Source organism: Lipotes vexillifer, unplaced genomic scaffold (genome assembly GCF_000442215.2).
Source record: "Lipotes vexillifer unplaced genomic scaffold, Lipotes_vexillifer_v1.1 scaffold213, whole genome shotgun sequence".
Taxonomy (NCBI): domain Eukaryota; kingdom Metazoa; phylum Chordata; class Mammalia; order Artiodactyla; family Lipotidae; genus Lipotes; species Lipotes vexillifer.
The window spans coordinates 2,622,397-2,641,922 of record NW_006780610.1 but is presented as its reverse complement, the minus strand read 5'-3'; the positions used below and the strand labels follow the sequence as shown (position 1 = coordinate 2,641,922).

General features: G+C 43.4%; 1 protein-coding gene and 1 pseudogene across 1 annotated transcript; both read left to right on the top strand.

The window, feature by feature from the left end:
• Positions 1-4,321: 4,321 nt before the first annotated feature.
• Positions 4,322-5,036, top strand: LOC103091198 (rho-related GTP-binding protein RhoG-like; annotated as a pseudogene).
• A 1,470-nt stretch (positions 5,037-6,506) lies between these two features.
• Positions 6,507-11,474, top strand: NDUFS5 (NADH:ubiquinone oxidoreductase subunit S5). The gene is made up of 3 exons (XM_007453779.1): positions 6,507-6,602; positions 8,115-8,332; positions 11,251-11,474. Exons 2-3 carry the CDS (start codon positions 8,117-8,119, stop codon positions 11,353-11,355), a joined length of 321 nt encoding a protein of 106 aa, XP_007453841.1. The 5' UTR covers positions 6,507-6,602; positions 8,115-8,116; the 3' UTR covers positions 11,356-11,474.
• Positions 11,475-19,526: the final 8,052 nt, after the last annotated feature.

Sequence of the window (19,526 nt, the reverse complement as noted above, 5' to 3'; positions counted from 1 at the left end):
GGGGGGGCTACTCTTCATTGCAGTGCGCGGGCTTCTCATTGTGATGGCTTCTCTTGTTGCAGAGCATGGGCTCTAGGCACGCAGGCTTCAGTAGTTGTGGCTCGCGGGCTCTAGAGCGCAGGCTCAGTAATTGTGGCACTTTGGCTGAGTTGCTCCGCAGCATGTGGCATCTTCCCGGACCAGGGCTCGAACCCACGTCCCCTGCATTGGCAGGCAGATTCTTAACCACTGCACCACCAGGGAAGCCCAATCCACCTATTCTTAAAGGTTCTGGTTAGCTCTTGGATGGATTATTAAAATTTCCTCTCAGACTGTCATTTTTCATGGTGCTCCTGTTCTTCTGCCTGGAATTAACACCTTCTCACTTGACAAATGGCCTACTCAAGTGGCAGTTGTCTTTCTGCTCCCTTCTTGAAGGCAGTGTTACTTAGTCATTTGATGAATGTTTATTGAGCATCTACTGTTTGCCAAGTACTGTTCTGGGCACTAGGAATATATCACTGAGCTGGACAGACAAGGTCCCTCCTCTCATGGTGCTTAATACTGTTGTGAGGCAAGAAAGGCAAACTAGTACCCTGTTTCATCCGACATTTAAAAGTGTTAGAAGGAAATAAAATGGGAATGAGAGAGAGTAACTGGATGCCTAAATTGGGTGGTAAGAGAGACCTTTCTGAGGAAGGTAATTGTGTAATGCATTTATGGGTCTGCATGACTCTTCCACTATACTGAGCCCTTAGTAGCACCTTGAGCTATTATCTATCTATTCTTGGCTTTTAAATGATGAGTGACTAAATGAATTATGTGGCTACTCCTCCCCTTTTCCAGTAGTCAGTGCACTACCTGAAACTCTTCCTTAACTCAGATCAAATTACTTTCAGCCTTCTGCAGGTTGTCTCTGCAGCCAAGGTAAGAGAGATGCCGTCCTTACCCTAGAGAGGCTCCCAGTCTCTGGGCAGGAATGTGATAAAACTTGCTTTGGTAAGTATTCTGTGCACCCGGACAGAGAAATCAGGGTGTTTCCAGGGGAAGGCCACTCTCGGCAGCTTCCCTCCAGATAGTTTAATTACCTTGATTTGTACTTAGATCAAGGAAAGCTTGATCTTAGGAAAGCTGACTAGTAAAGCTATATTGGTCTATAAAACCAGACTCCAGTGTGCTAATTTTATGATGAGAAATATGTCAGGTGCAGTAGACTTCCCCATTGGCCTTAGTGTGTTTTCTTCATGTAATCATATCACTTGGGAAGCTTAATTGAAGTCAAGAGATAGCTCCACATATCAGAATGAGGGGAGTTTAGTTCTAGGGATGGAATGTTGACCAACATCAGAATACCCCTACCACGAGCCTGACACAGCTTCCCTCCCCACTTCAGTTTGCTTCAGTGATTCTTGGTTCTTTTGCATCTTCGACTTGATATTTTATCTACCCCCAAATGGCATGATTTTACTTTTTATTTTTTTGGCCACACCACGCTGCATGTGGGATCTTAGTTCCCCAACCAGGGGTGGAACCCATGCCCCCTGCATTGGAAGCGCAGAGTCTTAACCACTGGACTGCCAGGGAAGTCCCTTTTTTACTTTCTTAAACAGTCACTCTGATTTCCATTATATTTCAGGCCTTGGGACCCATTACTTTCTCTTTCACATTACTTTGCTTATTGCTTTTGTTGAAAGTATCCTATAGCTCTGGCTTGGGGGTGAGGGTGGGGGGTAAGTTTCCAAACTCACTGTCTTCCCCAAATGTGCTAGGATCTTCAGGCTACCCAGTTTATTCAAATCTGTGTGACACCACTATCAGATACAGACCTAAAGTTCCCAATGTGCTAAATTATAGGTGGCCTACCTGTAGAAAGGTAGCGTTAAAAGCTTTTCTCGGGTTATGACTGAGGTGTGTAAACATGAGGAAATCCTATAGGTCAAGGACAGAAGTCCAGCGAGTGGAGACCCAGGGGGAAGTTAAATGGCCTGTGACCGTCCACGCAGCAGCTGAGGCTAGTTTTCAGAGGAGTGGGAATAGGGGCCTTCAATTAACATTGAGCCATCCTCTTACGCTTTGAAGATGGGAGCAAGGCTCTGTCGCGGAAGAACAGGTCGCTGGACCCCGCGGCGAACGCCTAGTCCTGTTCCACCGGGTCTCCGAGCTTCGGGTTCCTGAATACAGAATGAAGAAGGCGACAGCTCAGGCTTGCCTCTCTGCGCATAAAACCCTTTGATTTTGTTGTAAAACTACACTTCCACGTGAGGATCTTAGAACAAAGAAAATGAAAGATAAATGACGGGCGTTAAAAGAGCTGGCAACTCGCCGCTCACGTCCGAGTTACAACACTCGTAACGCAAAGCGCAGGAATCCAAGCGGGCGCCCGTTGTCAGAATAGCAACGGCGCAGGCTCCGTTCTGACGTAGGGTTTTCTGGGAATTGTAGTTCTCTCATCTTTGCGGGAGAGGAGACGACCTGTCACCGGTATCTTTGCACTGCCGCGCCGACACCAGGGCTGAATGCACGGTCCAGTGGAGGGGGTCGGCGTATCAACAGTTAACAACAACTGTAATAGGAAACTATATATAACAGGGCTGGTGGGACTTCAACAAAGGCCTAGTAAATGCTCAGGAATTCGGGAAGCTTTCACAGAAAACCGTGCGATAACCGATGCGGACGGATTACGCATTCGCCTGGGAGACAGTGGAAAGGTAGCAAGTGGGATCATTACAGGCAGAAGAAACTGCTCCTACAAAGTTTGTAAGCATGGGAGCAATTCTGGATGGCTGAGAACACGAGGGTATTGAGTAGGGGTTGGTGAACAATTGGATCTGACGATTTAGAAATGGGAAGAAATCAGATCATGGTCTTGAATACCAAACCCAAGAATTTGGACCTTTTCTTGAATACACCTCACACGCAGCCCAAGCAATATGAATGACCCCCTCCTTTGCGTTCTCCCTTTTGTTCATCTTTGTTTTATCACTCACTTACCACAGCATTCTGGCTGTGTCCTCGTCCCAAGAGCTCAACAAGGATCATGGCCGTGTGATAAGAGCTCAGGAATTTTTTTTTGAACGATCAGATTTCAGTTTTTAGAAAAGCAATTAGCAACATTAAGAAGAGAGGGTAAGAAGAGAGCAAGGCTGGATGTAAAAAATCATCAGAGTTCAAAGTAAATTGCTTTTCCAGCCTGCAATTTTCCCTCCAACCAAGGGTTGAATCTGGCAGCTCAAGGCCATTTCCATCCTGGGTTTTGTTTGGTCAGCGCTTTAAAAAAAAAGATTAATTACCCCATATTTTTAAAGTGGAATGTTTCACACTTAAACAATAACAAAAGATTTCTGGCTTCTCTTGAAAAATTTTAAGACTTGACAATTTGGGGCCCTGATTCTTGACAGCAACAGAATGGAGCTGAGTAGCTGCTGCCCCCTTTAGACAGGACATAAGCTCTTCGGTTTGTCACATTCCCCAACACTCCTTCCATCCCTTAAACTGAGGCCAAGTACCAGCTACCATTTATCATGATGCTTTTGTTTTCATTTCTCTACAGTGAGCTAGCTCTGTTTGGCCTTGGAGGTGTTTAAGTTGCCCATCTTTGTGCTAATCTATCCTGCCTGGTATCCAAGGAGTGATTCAATGAAATTAGTATTTTAGAAAGATTAGTCAGTGCAAAACAGACTGAAGTGAGGAGCCAGGAGGCAGAAAGGAAGAAAGAAATTGGAAACCTATTGAAGGAATATTTGCAAGAATTTGGCCAGTAATTAAATATTGGGTGAAAGATGAGGAAAAGGCAAAATACAACTTCAGAGTTTCCTACCTGAATGGCTGGGAAGATGATATCACCAACATAAGAAACTGGGAGAAGTGGAAGGGGTGGCGGTGATCACTACCTTGCTACCTCTAGTATTTTGTGGGCAAGGGCCATAAGTTACCAATTCTATAATCCTCCAGTATTGTGCCGGGCATGCATTAGGTGCCCAGGAAATTCTAGCTGAACTGAAACTGATCTCAGGTGGGCTATACCTGATGAGGGGGGAAGGAAGGGAGAATTGGAATGCTGGAACAAAACCAGAACGTTGTGGGACCTTAGGAATTCTCTCCAGAGTGGATGAACCCGGGGCTTGGGGACAGTTAATCCATTTTGGAGGAAAACCTATGCAAAAGTCCTGAAGCAGAGCAGGAATTTGGCATGCAAAAATGGAGACGGGATGGGGGGGAATGGTGTCATTCCAGGGAAAGGGAGGAAAAAAAAAAATCAAAGAGACTGGATGGCAGGACTTTTCCTGGAAGACACTGGAAGAGCAAGCTCTTGGTTGGAACATTAGGCAGGAGATTTGGGACAATGAGGCTGGCAAGGTTGGAAGGCCAGACTTCTCTAAACAGTTTTGAGAGCACATCACTTAAAAAGAAGTCTACAGCCCCGAGCTGCTGCTGCTGCCCCCAGCTCCCCTGTGGCAGGGAGGGCACCAGGTCACTGCATCCAGAGGGGCCCAGAAGGGGAAGGAGGCATAGCCTCCACCGCAGCAGCTGCACCCACCGTGCAGAGCATCAAGTGTGGGGTGGTAGGCGGTGGGGCTTGTGGGCAAGACGTGCCAGCTCATCTGCTACACAACCACTGCCTTCCCCAAGGAGTACCTCCCCACAGCGTTAGACAGTTATAGCGCCTGCAGGGCTGGCGCACGGTGAACCTGCACCTGTGGGGCACAGCGGGCTGGGAGGGGTAGGGCCGCCACCGCGCACACTCCTACCCTCAGACCAATATGTTTGTCATCTGTTTCTCCATTGCCAGTCCGCCCTCCTATGAGAATGTGTGCCACCACTGCCCCGATGTGCCCATCCTCCTGGTGGGCACCAAGAAGGACCTGAGAGCCCAGCCTGACACCCTATGACGCCCGAAGGATCAGGGCCAGGTGCTGGCCAAGCAGATCCATACTGAGCGCTACCTCGCGTACTTTGCCCTGCAGCAGGACGGCGTCAAAGAAGTGTTTGCTGAGGCTATCCAGGCCGTGGTCAACCCCATGCCTAGCAAGCGTGGGTGGCCCTGTGTCCTCTTGTGACCCTGACACTCAGGTTGGAGGCTGCCCCTGCCCCCCCACCAGTTGTGCCTTTGTGCCTTGTCTGCCCCCAGCTGTGCCTTTACGAATAATTCTGGCACCCCTTGCCAAGGGGGCTCCCCGAAAGCCTTTTCTCCTTAAGGAGGCCCACAGGGAAAGGGGCTTTGGGCCCTGCCCCACTCTGCTTGGGAACACTAGGTATTCTCGAGAGCTCACCCAGGCCAAGGTCAGACCCTTCCCCAAGAAGCCAACCCAGCGCCCCCTCCCCACTTTCCTCTACTGACCAGTTGATCCAGCTTTCCACACAGATGTTGCTGCCTACTGCGGTGCCTTCTCTCAGGTTAGGAGCTCTCAGCCATCCCTAACCTCTCCCTCGCTGCTCTTCAAATTGCCCCCCCTCAAGATACTCTCTCCCCTCCCCAGAAAAGGAGCCACAGAATCCTAAGATGAATGTGCCCTAACTTACCCCCCCCAACCCCCGTGTGCTCAGGCCTTTTGCATCCACTGACTGACTCGGCCCCACCCCCACCCCCTCCGGGCTCCAGGGGGCCCCACCTACTCCCATCAGCATCAATAAACCTCCTGTCTCCAGCGGAAAAAAAAAGAAAAAGAAGTTCTCAGCCCAAACCTCCCAAAAATAAATATTTATTTACAAGTTATTTATATGTACAACTAATGTAATATTATGCTCTTTATAAACATTAACACACAAACAAGAAATTAAAAAACACAAAAATTAGAAATATTCTAGTATTTTCTTCCCACTCCCGCAACGTATATCACGTATCATAATCACACACTGCCTAAGTTACCTCCCCCCCCAGCCCCTCCCCCTCCACCATCACTTCGGAGCCCCTGCTGTAATCAAAGGGAGCCTTTGGAGTTTCTGAAACAGAGGAGGGGCATGGTCTCTGACGACTTTCCCGAATCCGCAAAGTAAAAACAGACTGCGACATCAAAGACCTGCAATTGCTAGAGCGCTTTCCACGTGCCAGGAAACGCCTCAGTTCTTTAATATAACTCATTTAATCCCCAAAGCAATCCTACTCTGTAGGTACCATTATCGTCTTTTAAGATATTCTTATCTTAAGATGAAACCAAGGCACAGTGAGGTTAAGAAACTTTTCCAGGCTGACACAGAAGTGGCGGAGCCAGAATTGGAACCCACCCTGGGTGGGTCCACACTCCATGAGCTTAACCGCTACTGGAGGGGAATGAGGGGGGCTCCCTTGGTTAAGTCCCTCACCAATCACTGCTGTCGTGAGAATCCAAGGTACAGCACGAGAAGGCAGCAGGAAATCACTAACCCCCCGGCCACCTCTTACTCAGTTGTCTAGGCAAGGTCGGCTTATCCGCAGTCTCTGGAGGCCAACTCAGCCGGTCGCGCAGGCGCAGATCGACAGGCTTGGTTTCTATGGTTCCAGGGCGCGACTGCGGAAGGCAGGTCGGCTCCCGTCGTCGCGCTGCAAGCGTCGCGCTGCGGGCTTCCTTTGCGGCAGGCCTCATTGTCGCCTGAGGATCTTCTAGTGGCGGCGGTCAGCAAGGAGTCAAGGGCACGACTGCTGGACGGTAGGGGCTGCGTTTGTTTGCGGGACGATTAAGCCTAAGGAGCTTCCTTCCGAGATCTCTTTAACAGATTTCCTCTTGGCTTGCTGGGTGTCCGTTCTCCCTGGCCGTGTTTTCTGCTTTTCCAGGCCCCTTGGTCCACACAGCCAGTGTCATCGAAGCTTGTAGATCGCGCTTCTCTCAGCTCTCTTTCCAGGTTAACGTAGCTTTGTGGCGGACTAATACTTTGGCCTTCTGTTTCTTAACCTGAAGTCCACGCTCCTTGTCCCGGCTTGCATGGCCCTGCGGGATTTGGGCCCCGTCAACCTCTTAAGCTCGTTTCGTTCTTCTTCCCGACATGCACTCTGCGCTCCAGCCACGTCTGGATGCTCAGTATCCCCCAGACATACCCAGCACCTCCGGCTCTAACTCGTGCTGTGTGTGCGCTACTGGAATACTCTGCTCACGGAGCTTCACTTGGCAAGCGCAACCCATCTCAAAGGCATTTTCCAGTCTCATGGGCAGAATTGGTGCTTCCTACTTCGAGCTGTACCTCTTGTGCTTTTCCGTTGGGTTCCCAATTCCACGTGTGTGTCCCCATTTCAGTGCTTAGGTTGCACTGCTTTTCCTCCCCATCCCAGTGTCTGGAACGTTATTACTAAGTAAATGACTGAAAGAATGGGTAGAAAAATTTTGGATTACATTCATTTGTAAATCTGCCACTCATAGGTAACTACTGACCCTTTTTTGTGCTTCCTTCCAGTCTTCTTTTGCAGACAGTTTTTTTGGGGGGGCATTATTGTAATCCCCCCTTTTTTCATTCAATATTCAAGTGTATGTTCCATGTGTATTCTTTTCCCCTCATGTTCTACCAGATAGGTACGAGATTTGATTATGCATTTCTCTATTGTTGCACTTTAAAGTTGTTTGAAATTCTTTTTTTTTTCCCAACAGTTACTGAGCTCCTACCTGGTCCCTGCCCTGAAGGCACTCATTGTTCAATGGGGGAGGCATTCATGTATATAGTGCATTACAGGGGTGTGCGAAATACTATGAAAAGTCGATGATGCTGTGCTAACACAGGAGGGACATAACCATTTCAGGATGGCTTCTTAGAAGTGTCATCTAAATTATATGGATCGGAAAATGTAAAGAAATGTTTTCATGCTTGTGCTTTTTTGTTTATTTCAGTTATTTCTTCAGATCTGTCTCAAAGAATTGGGATAACTGAGTCAAAATATAAACACTTTTTTTTAACTTTTGATAAAAATGACCTTATCAATATAGAGGATTTTAATGCATTGTTGTTTAGCTCTAGTTGTCTTTTCCTTGAGTTTTGTGAAAGCACGGAAATTGCTCATCTACCATAAACTGGAAGAACCTGTCTAATGAAAAAGTTTGGGGAGAAATAGTTGGGAGAATAGTATAAAATATCTTTCTTGAGAGCTAGGTATCTAAGTTATTTCATTTTTCTCAGAAGTTTCTCATTTGATTGCAGTTTTACGGCATTCTTTCTTTCTTTTTCTTCCACTTCAGCCATGCCTTTCTTTGATGTGCAGAAAAGGCTGGGTCTTGACTTAGACCGCTGGATGACAATCCAGAGTGCTGAGCAGCCTCACAAGATTCCAGGTCGATGCCATGCTTTTGAAAAAGAATGGATAGAGTGCGCACATGGTATTGGTGGTATTCGCGCGGAGAAAGAGTGCAAGATAGAATTTGATGATTTCATAGAGTGTCTGCTTCGACAGAAAACGGTGAGGAAGTGATGGAGACAGGCACTGAATTACTTCCTCGTTTCTTTGGGGCTACTTTTAAGTACTTTTAATTGGTCACTGGGCATTAGTTTGCCCAATGTGAATTGGCAAAACTTTTGTGGTGAAACTCCTTCCGTACTTAGGTACCATGTCAAGGAAGTTAAAAACCTTCAGAACTGAGAAGGGCCTCTTATTCCTCAGTGTTCTTCCTAATGTTCTCACATATTTTCCTTAGCATTGTACCCTGCTGCAGCCACCAGGTTAGAAATTTCATGTGTATATTTCCATTTTTGCACAGATTATAAAGAATACCAACCAGCATTGGGTGTTTGTCTTTGAAAATCTTTGGGTGAATATATTTCAACCCAATATATATATCCAACCCTCATTGGGGAAGAGATTAAAATCCTGTAGATCTATTACATTGAAACTGATAAAACAATCTCTGGATTGATTTCTATTCTGGGGAGGATGGAGGTGTTAATGAGATTGCTTTAGGTGAGCCTAACCAAAAATGCAGGGGGAAAAAAAAGTTAATGGCATGGTGTCTGCTTCCTCAAGAGTTGAATGAATTGCATAACATGTAGGGCCCTGTTCTCCCTTAGAGAAGAAATCTTTGGCTGTGGGCCATCATTTTGCCTATTTCTGTGCTCCAGATATAACAAATATAAATGTTTTCATTACTCTTAACTCCTTGGGGTTCAGGGATACAATTTAGATTTTCAGTTAAATGTTTCTCAAAGTTATCTGTATCAAAATTTTAAAATTTCTTGTCTTTTATAATCTGCTCTTGGCATTTGGATTATGTGAAGCCAAATTTGGAAGGAATGAAGGGGTGTCAGGTAATAATTTTGTATTGATCTCTAAAGGAATATTGATCATTGAGTAATATTGTAGTATTACTGAGGGACAAGGAGTGGGTCATGGTTGGCCACCTACCAGCTCTTTAGTTCACAATATGTCTTAACTTGTCTTCTGCGGGCCCCACTTATTCCTTGCTCAGATTAAGACTTTCCTCATTATGGAAAATTAACACCAAGAAGAGACAGTGTGATGAGGTGGGAAGAACATTAGATTGGGAGTTTGGAGAGCTTGATTTTGATGCTGGTTTTGCCGCTACTAGTTTCGTGACTTTGAGCAAGTCATTTCTCTTGTAGTCTTGGTTTCCTTATCTGGAAATATAAAGTGTTACTCTAAGGTCACTCCTCATCCTGTGAGTTTATTGAATAGACATGTTACCATTTTGGAGGTCATCTAAGTGAAGAAGCTAGTGAATCAAGGAATTAGAATCCAGCGCTGTTCTAAGTTCTTAGAATGTAATAATGCATATATTTCTCAAAATGACTCCTGTGAGATGCATTACGTTTATTTTCCCCATTGTATGATTAAAAAGTTGAAGCAGGGAAATATTAAGGCTATTACCTAAGGTCATATAGCCCAGTAAGAGGTGGAAATGGCATTTGAACCTGGCAGTGCTGGTTCCACACCCTGTGCTTGTATCTAGAACACCAAGTGGTGATTGGTTCTAGGTGGAAGAAAGATTTGACATATGATGGTGTGATAGCTCAGCCATGACTAGTCTGTTGGGAGACTCTTTAACAGAGAAATGTTAAGAATACAGTTTTTAAAATGGTTATTGTTTATGTTAGTATTTAGGCTACCTAGAGTTTTTTTTCCTACTGAAGTTACATCCTAACTAATTCTTTAAAGTTCATGGGATGTTTAATTGAACATACTACCTCTTCATGCCTTTGTGAAAACCTAGTCATTCACTCAAAAAATATTTATTGGATCACCTATTCTGTCAGGAACTATTCCAGGTACCGGAAATATAGCGGTAAGCAAAAGTCTCTGCCCTAATGGAGCTTATATGCAGGGCAGTGGGGCAGGGGTGAGAGTGACAGTGAGCGGTGGGATACAGAAAATTTCCAAACAAGGGAAGATAGCGTGTCCGGTGTTGGTAAGCGCGGTGGTGAAAATAAACAGGAGAACGATAGGAAGCAGGAGAAGGCATGTATGCTCTTTTAAATAGAGTGCTACAAAAAGAGCTCAGTGATAGAAGACATTTGAGCAGAGACTTTGAGATAGTGAACCACATGCACATGAGGGAAGAATGTTCCGGGCAGAGGAAACAGCAAGTGCAAGGGTCTCTGAGCTGGAGCAGAGAGCCAGGAGAAGGGTATTAAGAGATAAAGTCAGAGACGTGGGCTTTTTAAGTCATTCCAGGGAAGGAGTCAGCTTTTCCTCTCGCTAAGATGAAAGCCGTTGGGTTTTGAGCCACAGAATAGTGCAGTCAGGATTAGTAAGTCTGTTTTCCATGTCACAGAATCCATGAATTAGGGTTCTCATACAATCTTGAATAGCATGGCTTTCCTCTGTTGGGAATGTCCTACTGAGGAGAAGAGGCAGAACTCAAGGCTCTGCCTATCTGAGTGATTAGTAGCTGAGCACATACCACGTCTTTCTTTCAGTGTGGTCCAGAGACCTCTTTGGCTATTTCTGCTTCATTCATACCAGTGAACAGTCACCAGCAGCAGTGCCACCTTCACAAAGAGAGATCAGGAATATATAAGCTGTGAGATGATCTCAGCTTTTAATATTTTAAAAGATTTTAATATGCACAGGTATACCTCTTAAAACCTTTGGATCTGTATTGTTTTTGTAAATACCTGTATTCCTCTATATCATAGGAACATTTTAGTTATTAGTTTTCAAGGAGATATTATTATATATACCAGAAATTTATTTGTTAAAAGCTTGGGAAATGGGTTCTTTAAAGAAGGGATTTATCCCAGAGGCCCTCTAGGATGAAAGACTTCCATAGTTTAAAAATGAAACCAATTTTTTATTCAGCTTCTCCAGCCCTCACTTTCCAGTGCATATCTCCCCCAAGTTTAAATACTTTCTTCCTTTGACAGATGAAACGTCTGAGTGCCATCAAGAGGCAGCGAGATAAGCTAATAAAGGAAGGGAAGTACACACCTCCACCTCAGCACCTGGGCAAGGAGGATCCTTGGCCCTGAGCAGAGCAGCTGCCGGTGGCTGGAGGCTGATTTTCACGTTCTCTCTTCTCTGCTGGAAACTTTACGTACTGAAAACACTTTTGTGAAAGTGTCTAAAAATAAAGGATTGCTCTCTCCTATTTGTTCTATATTCTCTTGGATCATACTTCTCTATACTGAGGTTGCAACCTATTTTTTAAGTTTGAGAAAATGCATTTATCTTAAAAATTAGCATCTAGGGAATAATAAGCAGCATTTAACGAATGCTTACTATGTAAGTACTTTAAATATGGTAACTCATTCAAGAAGTTGCAGTGTTTGATTCTGGTTTATTTTCTGTAAAGCACCAACTTGGGCCGGGAGGGAGAGTCAGTACAGAGGGTGGTTGTGTGTTTACGCTAAGGTCTGTGAAGTGTAAATTTAAGGCTTTAAGAAAATGCCAAGTTCAGATAACCTCATTTTGAAGAGGCAACACCATTGTTTCAATTTGCCATCAGTGTTGTGTGTGTTATACATTAGTGGTATATTAGTACTACTATCTGACATGCTTAGGAACATGTTTTCTTTGGTTTTTGTTTTTATTTTATTTATTAATTTATTTTGGCTGTGTTGGGTCTTTGTTGCTGTGCATGGGCTTTCTCTGGTTACGGTGAGCGGGGGCTACTCATCGTTGCAGTGTGCGGGCTTCTTATTGCGGTGGCTTCTCTGTTGCAGAGCACAGGCTCTAGGCATGTGGGCTTCAGTAATTGCAGCACACGGGCTCAGTAGTTGCGGCACACGGGCCCTAGAGCACTCGGTCTTCAGTAGTTGTGGCACACGGGCTTAGTTGTTCCACAGCATTTTGGATCTTCCCAGACCAGGGCTGCATTGGCGGGCAGATTCTTAACCATTGAGCCACCAGGGGAGTCCTTAGAAACATGTTTCCAGATGTAGAAGGGAAGGTATGAACCCTAGAAAATTAATATAAGTGTTGAGAATATAATGGAAACCTCAGATATCCTGCAGCATTTCTTAAACTATTTTTTATTGTGTTAAAATACACATAACATAAAATATATCATCTTAACCATTTTTAAGTGTACAGTTCAGTGGTATTAAGTACATTCACATTGTTGTGCAACCATCACTACCATCCATCTCTAGAGCTCTTCATCTTGGAAAACTGAAATTATATCCATTAAACAATAACTCCCTCTTCCTCCTTCCCCCTAGCACCTGGCAACCACTATTCTACTTTCTATCTCTATGATTTTGACTACTCTTAAGTACCTCATTATGAGTGGAATCATACACTGTTTGTCTTTTTGTGACTGGCTTATGTCACCTAACATAATGTCCTCAAGCTTCATACATGTAGCATATATCAGAATTTCTTTCCTTTTCAAGGCTGAATAGTATTCCATTGTATGTATATACTACATCTTGCTTATCCATTCATCTGTCAGTAGACACTTGGGTTGCTTCCATGTTTTAGCTTTTGTGAATAATGCTGCTATGAATATGGGTATACAGATATCTCCTTGAGACCCTGCTTTCAATTACATTCCCACCAGTACTGCAGAAGAGTTCTAATTTCTCCACATCTTCACCAACATTTGTTATTTTCTGGGTTTTTTTGATAGCCACCTAATGGAAGTGAGATATCTCATTGTAGTTTTTTCTTAAAATTTATTTTTAAATTAAATTTATTTATTTGACTGCGTTGGCTCTTCATTGCTGTGCGGACTCTCTAATTGCAGCGAGCGGGAGCTACTCTTCATTGTGGTGCATGGGCTCCTCATTGCAGTGGCTTCTCGTTGCAGAGCACGGGCTCTAGGCGTGCGGGCTTCAGTAGTTGTGGCTCATGGACTCTAGAGCACAGGCTCAGTACTTATGGTGCATGGGCTTAGCTGCTCCGTGGCATATGGGATCTTCCCAGACCAGGGATTGAACCCATGTTCCCTGCATTGGCAGGCAGATTCTTAACCACTGCACCACCAAGGAAGTCCTCATTGTAGTTTTGATTTGTATTTCCCTAATGACTAGTGATGTTGAATCTTTTCACGTGCTTATCGACCATTTGTATATCTTGTTTGGATATATGTGTATTCAAGTCTTTTGTCCATTTTTGAATTGAGTTGGGGTTTTAAAAAAAATTTTTCCTGAAGTCCAATTTTCTATTTTTTCTTTTGTTGCCTTTAATGTCATATCCAAGAAGTCATTGCCAAGTCCAATGTTGTGAAGCTTTTGCCCTATATTTTCCAAGTTTTATGTTTTTTAGGTCATGGGTCCATTTTGAATTGATTTTTAAAAATATAGTGTTAGGTAATGGTCCAACTTCATTCTTTTGCACGTGGATATCCAGATTTTCCAGCACCATTTGTTGAAAAGACTGTCTTTTCCTCATTGAATGATCTTGGCACCCTTGTCATTTGGCCGTATGTGTGAGGGTTTATTTCTGGACTCTTATACTGTCTGTCCATGTTTCTGTCTTTATGCCAGTGCCACACTGTTTTGATTACTGTAGCTTTGTAATAAGTTTCAAAGTCAACAGTCCTCCTGATTTGAGTTCTCCAGCTTTGTTCTTTTCAGGATTGTTCTGGCTATTCAGGGTTGCTTAAGATCCTATATGAATTTTAGGATGGGTTTTTCTATTTATGCAAAAAAATTGGGACTTTGACAGGGACAGAATTAAATCTGTAAATTGCTTAGGGTAGTACTGATATCTTAGTAACTGTCTTCCAGTCCATGAACATGAGATTTCTTTCCATTTATTTATGTCTTTAATTTCTTTCAGCAGTGTTTTATGGTTTTCATTGTACAAGCCTTTCACCTCCTTAAGTTAATTCCTAAGTATTTTTTTAGATGCTATTTAAAAAATTTTTATTTTATGTTGGAGTATAGTCGATTTACAGTGTCGGTGTACAGCAAAGTGATTCAGTTGTATATATACATATATCTATTTTTCAGATTCTTTTCCCATATAAGTTATTACAGAGTACTGGGTAGATTTTCCTGTTCTATACAGTAGGTCCTTGTTGACTAGCTATTAGATGCTTTTTTTTTTTTTGGCTGCTCTGGGTCTTCATTGCTGCCCATGGGCTTTCTCTAGTTGCAACGAGCGGGGGCTGCTCTTTGTTGCAGTGCACGGGCTTCTCATTGCAGTGGCTTCTCTTGTTGCAGAGCATGGGCTCTAGGCACATGGGCTTCAGTAGTTGTGGCATGTGGGCTCAGTAGTTGCGGATTGTGGGCTCTATAGGGCAGGCTCAGTAGTTGTGGTGCATGGGCTTAGTTGCTCTGCAGCATGTGGGATCTTCGTGGACCAGGGCTCGAACCCGTGTGCCCTGCATTGGCAGGCAGATTCTTAACCACTGTGCCACCAGGGAAGCCTCTAGATGCTATTTTATTTTATTTTTTATTATTTATTTGTTTGTTTGTTTGTTTGTTTGCAGTACGCAGGCCTCTCACTGTTGTGGCCTCTCCCGTTGCGGAGCACAGGCTCCCGAAGCGCAGGCCCAGCGGCCATGGCTCACGGGTCTAGCCGCTCTGTGGCATGTGGGATCCTCCCAGACTGGGGCACGAACCCGCATCCCCTGCATCGGCAGGCAGACTCTCAACCACTGCGTCACCAGGGAAGCCCAAAACCATCTCTTCTTTTCTTTTTTTTTTTTTTTTGTGAGTGCTATTTTAAATGGAATTGTTTTTGCAATTTTTTTTGTTTTTTCAGATTGATCATTGTTAGTCGTACAGCATTTTGGTCATAAATGTCAGCTGTAAGTTTTGAGTGTAAGTTCTCCTCAAAAGGGAAAGTACATTGTGTCCTAGTCTCAATATTGGAAATAGGGGATTTGGCATTTGAGCAGGCCCTGCTTATTCCTTGTGTTAGCCAAGCAGAGTTTTCTTTTTTTCTTTTCTTTTCTTTTCTTTTTTTGCGGTACGCAGGCCTCTCACTGCTGTGGCCTCTCCCATTGCAGAGCACAGGCTCCGGACATGCAGGGTCAGCGGCCATGGCTCACGGGCCCAGCTGCTCCGCGGCACGTGGGATCTTCCCGGACTGGGGCATGAACCCGTGTCCCCTGCATCGGCAGGCGGACTCTCAACCACTGTGCCGCCAGGGAAGCCCCAAGCAGAGTTTTCTTAAACTAATCATTATCAGTCACAGTGGAGAATAAAGCTGGAGGCTTTCCAGCAAGATCCTGTGCTGTGGCCCTGTGTTAGGTTGTTTTATTGTGCTCTAAACACACAAACTTTTCTGAAGTTTTAAAGCCCCAAATGACTTTAGGTGCATACATATTTATGGAAAAGCAGAGGCCAGTTGGAAATGCCAGAGAGGAAAGTAGAATGTTAATCAAGTCTTAAGGTAGGTACATGCTCTTTCATTCAAAGATATCTTTTATTCTTGAGCTCTGGGTTGTAGAATGAATGGAAATCCCACAAGATTGTATTTACCTAAAGGTAAAAAATGAGTGATAGAGAACACTTAGTTGTGTTTGTTGGAAAGCATTGCCTTGATGTGTTTACAGAATATCAGAAGCCTTTGTTTACATCAGATACCCATAAACACACAGCTCTGGGATAAGCAACACTGCCTCTTGTCTCTGTGTATTTAGCAAACTTTGTGCCTTAATTGCTTTTTTGAGAAAGTAGGACAGCAGTGTTATGAACTGGTGAAAGCAAGGAGCCAGCTCCAAGACCCCTGTTCTTTAAGCATTTGAATAAGAGCAAGCAGAGTTGGGGCTGTATCTTTTTGAACAACTGCGTTGGACTAGAATAGGACTGAGATTGGGGGGTCAGGAGGGAGAGAAAGCTGTGAGGTGCTTTGCTGTTGATGATTAAACACTAAGTTACTTGCTGCCCTTGCCCCCTCTCTTCACTCTGATACATGGGACTCATAACTTCTTTGGCCTCTGCTTTTTAAACCTGACTGTCACAAGGGAAACCACTAAACATTTTGGCAACTGCATTTCAATTTTTCATTTAATTTTTCTGAATAGGTAATTTATGTGGCTCAAAATTCAAACAGTACAAAGGATATATAATGAAAAATCTTCCCCAGGCATCCAGTTCCCCTCCCTAGAGGCAATCAATGTTTTGAGTATCCTAGAGATTCTGTGTCTACACATACATACACACGTTTTCTTTGCCCTTTTTTAAACAAATGGCAGCAAATTGTGCATGTAGTTCATGAATTTTGCTTTCTGTCCTTACTCTATTTTCAAGAATGATCCATAGCAGGCACATGACCCAGTTGGAGCCAATGAATGACTGTTGCTTGGAATCCTGGAAGAGAGGAAGGATATTTCCTCTGGATTTAATGCTGAGGAGGTTTATTGTTTATTGCTGACAAGCATAAATAATGTAGTTGTGCACATTCTCAGGGGTGATTACATTCTGGGACCCTATCAGAGTTGACTCTAAAGATGAACCCCAAATATCTAGAAGTGCAGCCAACACCTTCCCAGCTCAAATTCTAACAAGATCAAAAAGCAGCACCTAGGAAGGTTGGCATTTAGGTTAATCACACGTGAAATCAATCTAAAGCGGCAACTCAGCTCCAACACTCCTCTAGGTAGAATCTGAATGATCACTTCCTTTAATGCTTAGAGGAGGGGATTTCTACTTTTGGGGAAATAAGCAAGAAGTATACTTTATTAGCTTCTATTCTTTTAGAGACAGTATCTGGAATACAATATGAAATTATGAGACATGCAAAGAAGCAAGAAAATGTTCGAAATTTATGAAAGTTTAAGAAAATTGTGACCCATAATCAAGGAGAAGAAGTCAACTAAACTATTATAAATATAAAGAAATTCGCTATGGACAAATGAAAATTCTAGAACTGAAAAATACAATGTCAAACTCACTGAATGGTGTTAACAGTAGATTGGACACTGTAAAAGAAAGGATCAGTTAATATGAAGACAGATCAATAAAAATGATCAAGACTAAAGTAGAGAGAGAAAAAAGATTGTAGGGGGAAAAAAAAGAATCAGTTATCTATGGAATAATATAAAGCAGTTTTGTTGTTGTTGTTTTTACCGTATGATTCCATTTATATGAAATGTCCAGAATCGGTAAATTCATAGAGACTGTGAAAGGTGAGTGATTGCCAGGCAGGGACTGGGATAACTGCTAAGAGGTATGGGGTTTCTTCTAGGGGGATGAAAATGTTCCAGAATTTTACATAGGTGATGTGTAGGCTCGGACCAGTTCTTCACTGTGCAGGACTCTGTACAAGGCAGGAAGTCCACCACATCCTCAAAAGGCCCAAAGTGTGACAACTGGGTACCCTCCAGGCCACCCACCACCCCTTTCCAAACTGTCCCTTGGGGGAAGAACTGACCAGGCTTGGGAATCACTGCTGGGAATGGAGAAGTGGAAGACTGGGCTGAGCAGATTTCAGACTTTCCTTTCTGTTGCCCTCATGGCTCAAACAACTTTGTTCCACACCATCAGGGTTTTTACTGAGCCAAGTCCAAAGTTCAAAAGCCCCACAGTCTCAGAAGCTTTCTCACAAATCCAGGAAAGGAAAGAAGCCCCCATCTCAGGCAGAGGAACAATTTACCACCTCCTCTCAGACAACGTGCCATGGTGGGGCCAACGCCAGGTTTCCAGGAAATCACTCCGCAAAGGAACGTAGGACAGATTCGCTAGTGAGTCCACCAACTCCACCATCACAGGGACAAAGAGGCACATGATTAAGAGGAAAGACAACAGGTACCTGTGGGTGAGATGGATGTCCTACAGAACTTCTTTCTATTGGCTGCACCTAACTTTGAGCTAGTCTACATATAGTTGGAGTTTCAAAAGGAGAGGAAAGAGACAATACAGCATATGACATTTGAAAACAATCTGAAAATGCAATTAAGAAAATTCCATTTATAATAGCCTCATAAAGAATGAAACAAAAAAATTTAACAAAAGAAGGGTAAAACTGGGACTTCCCTGGTGGCACAGTGGTTAAGGGCCCACCTGCCAATGCAGGGGACATAGGTTCAAGCCCTGGTCTGGAAAGATCCCACATGCCACAGAGCAACTAAGCCCATGCACCACAACTACTGAGCCTGCACTCTAGAGCCCGTGAGCCACACTACTGAAGCCTGCATGCCTAGAGCCCATGCTCCACAGCAAGAGAAGCCACTGCAATGAGAAGTCCGCTCACCACAATGAAGAGTAGCCCCCGCTCGCCACAGCTAGAGAAAGCCTGCGCGCAGCGATGAAGACCTAACACAGCCAAAAATAAGTAAATAAATAGATTAATTAATTTTTATAAAAGGGTAAAACTTATACTCAAAGTACAAAATATTAGTGACGGAAATTAAAGAAAATCTTAAAAATGTAAAGGCATTAATGAATCAGAAGACAATATTGTTAGGATGGCAGTACTTCTCAAATTGATCTACATATTCAGTATAATCTCTATCAGAATTCCAGCTAGCTTCTTTGTAGAAATCAACAAACAGATCCTAAAATTTATATAGAACTATAAGGGGCCCAAAATAGCCAAAACAATCTTGAAAATGCAGAAGAAAGTTGAAGGACTCTCACTTCCCAATTTCAAAACTCACTGCAAAGCAACAGTAATCAAGATAGTGTGGTACTGATGTAAGGATAGACATTTAGACCAATGGAATAGAATTGAGAGTCCAGAAATTAATCCACATATCTATGGTCAATTGACTCTTGATAAGAATGCCAAGATTATTTAATGGAGAAATAATAGTCTTTTTAACAAATGGTGCTGGGACAACTGGATAATCCACACGTAAAAGAATGAAGTTGGATCCCTAGTTACCGTATAGAGTGTCTTTTCACAGACCCATTCTAGCACTGGATAAAATCAAGTTTCCACAAATTCAGGGAAATCAACCAGTAATATAACTGCCTGACAAAACAAAAATCAACTTCAGAAAATAATAACAGAAGTCAGAGTCTCTACAATTTTTATTATTTACATGTTCAATATTCACAATGTTCAATATACAATAGACATGTTTACTGTAAACAGGAAGCATGACCCATAGTAAAGGAAAGAGCAGTCAACAGAAACAGACCCCAAGATGACTCAGAAGTCCAATTAGCAGACCAGGACTTGAAAGCATGTATTAAAATTATGTAAAAGGGCTTAAAGGAAAAACTGATCATAGTGCATGAACACATGGGAAATCTTAGAAAAGAAATAAAAACACAGAAAAAGAACCAAATGAAATTTT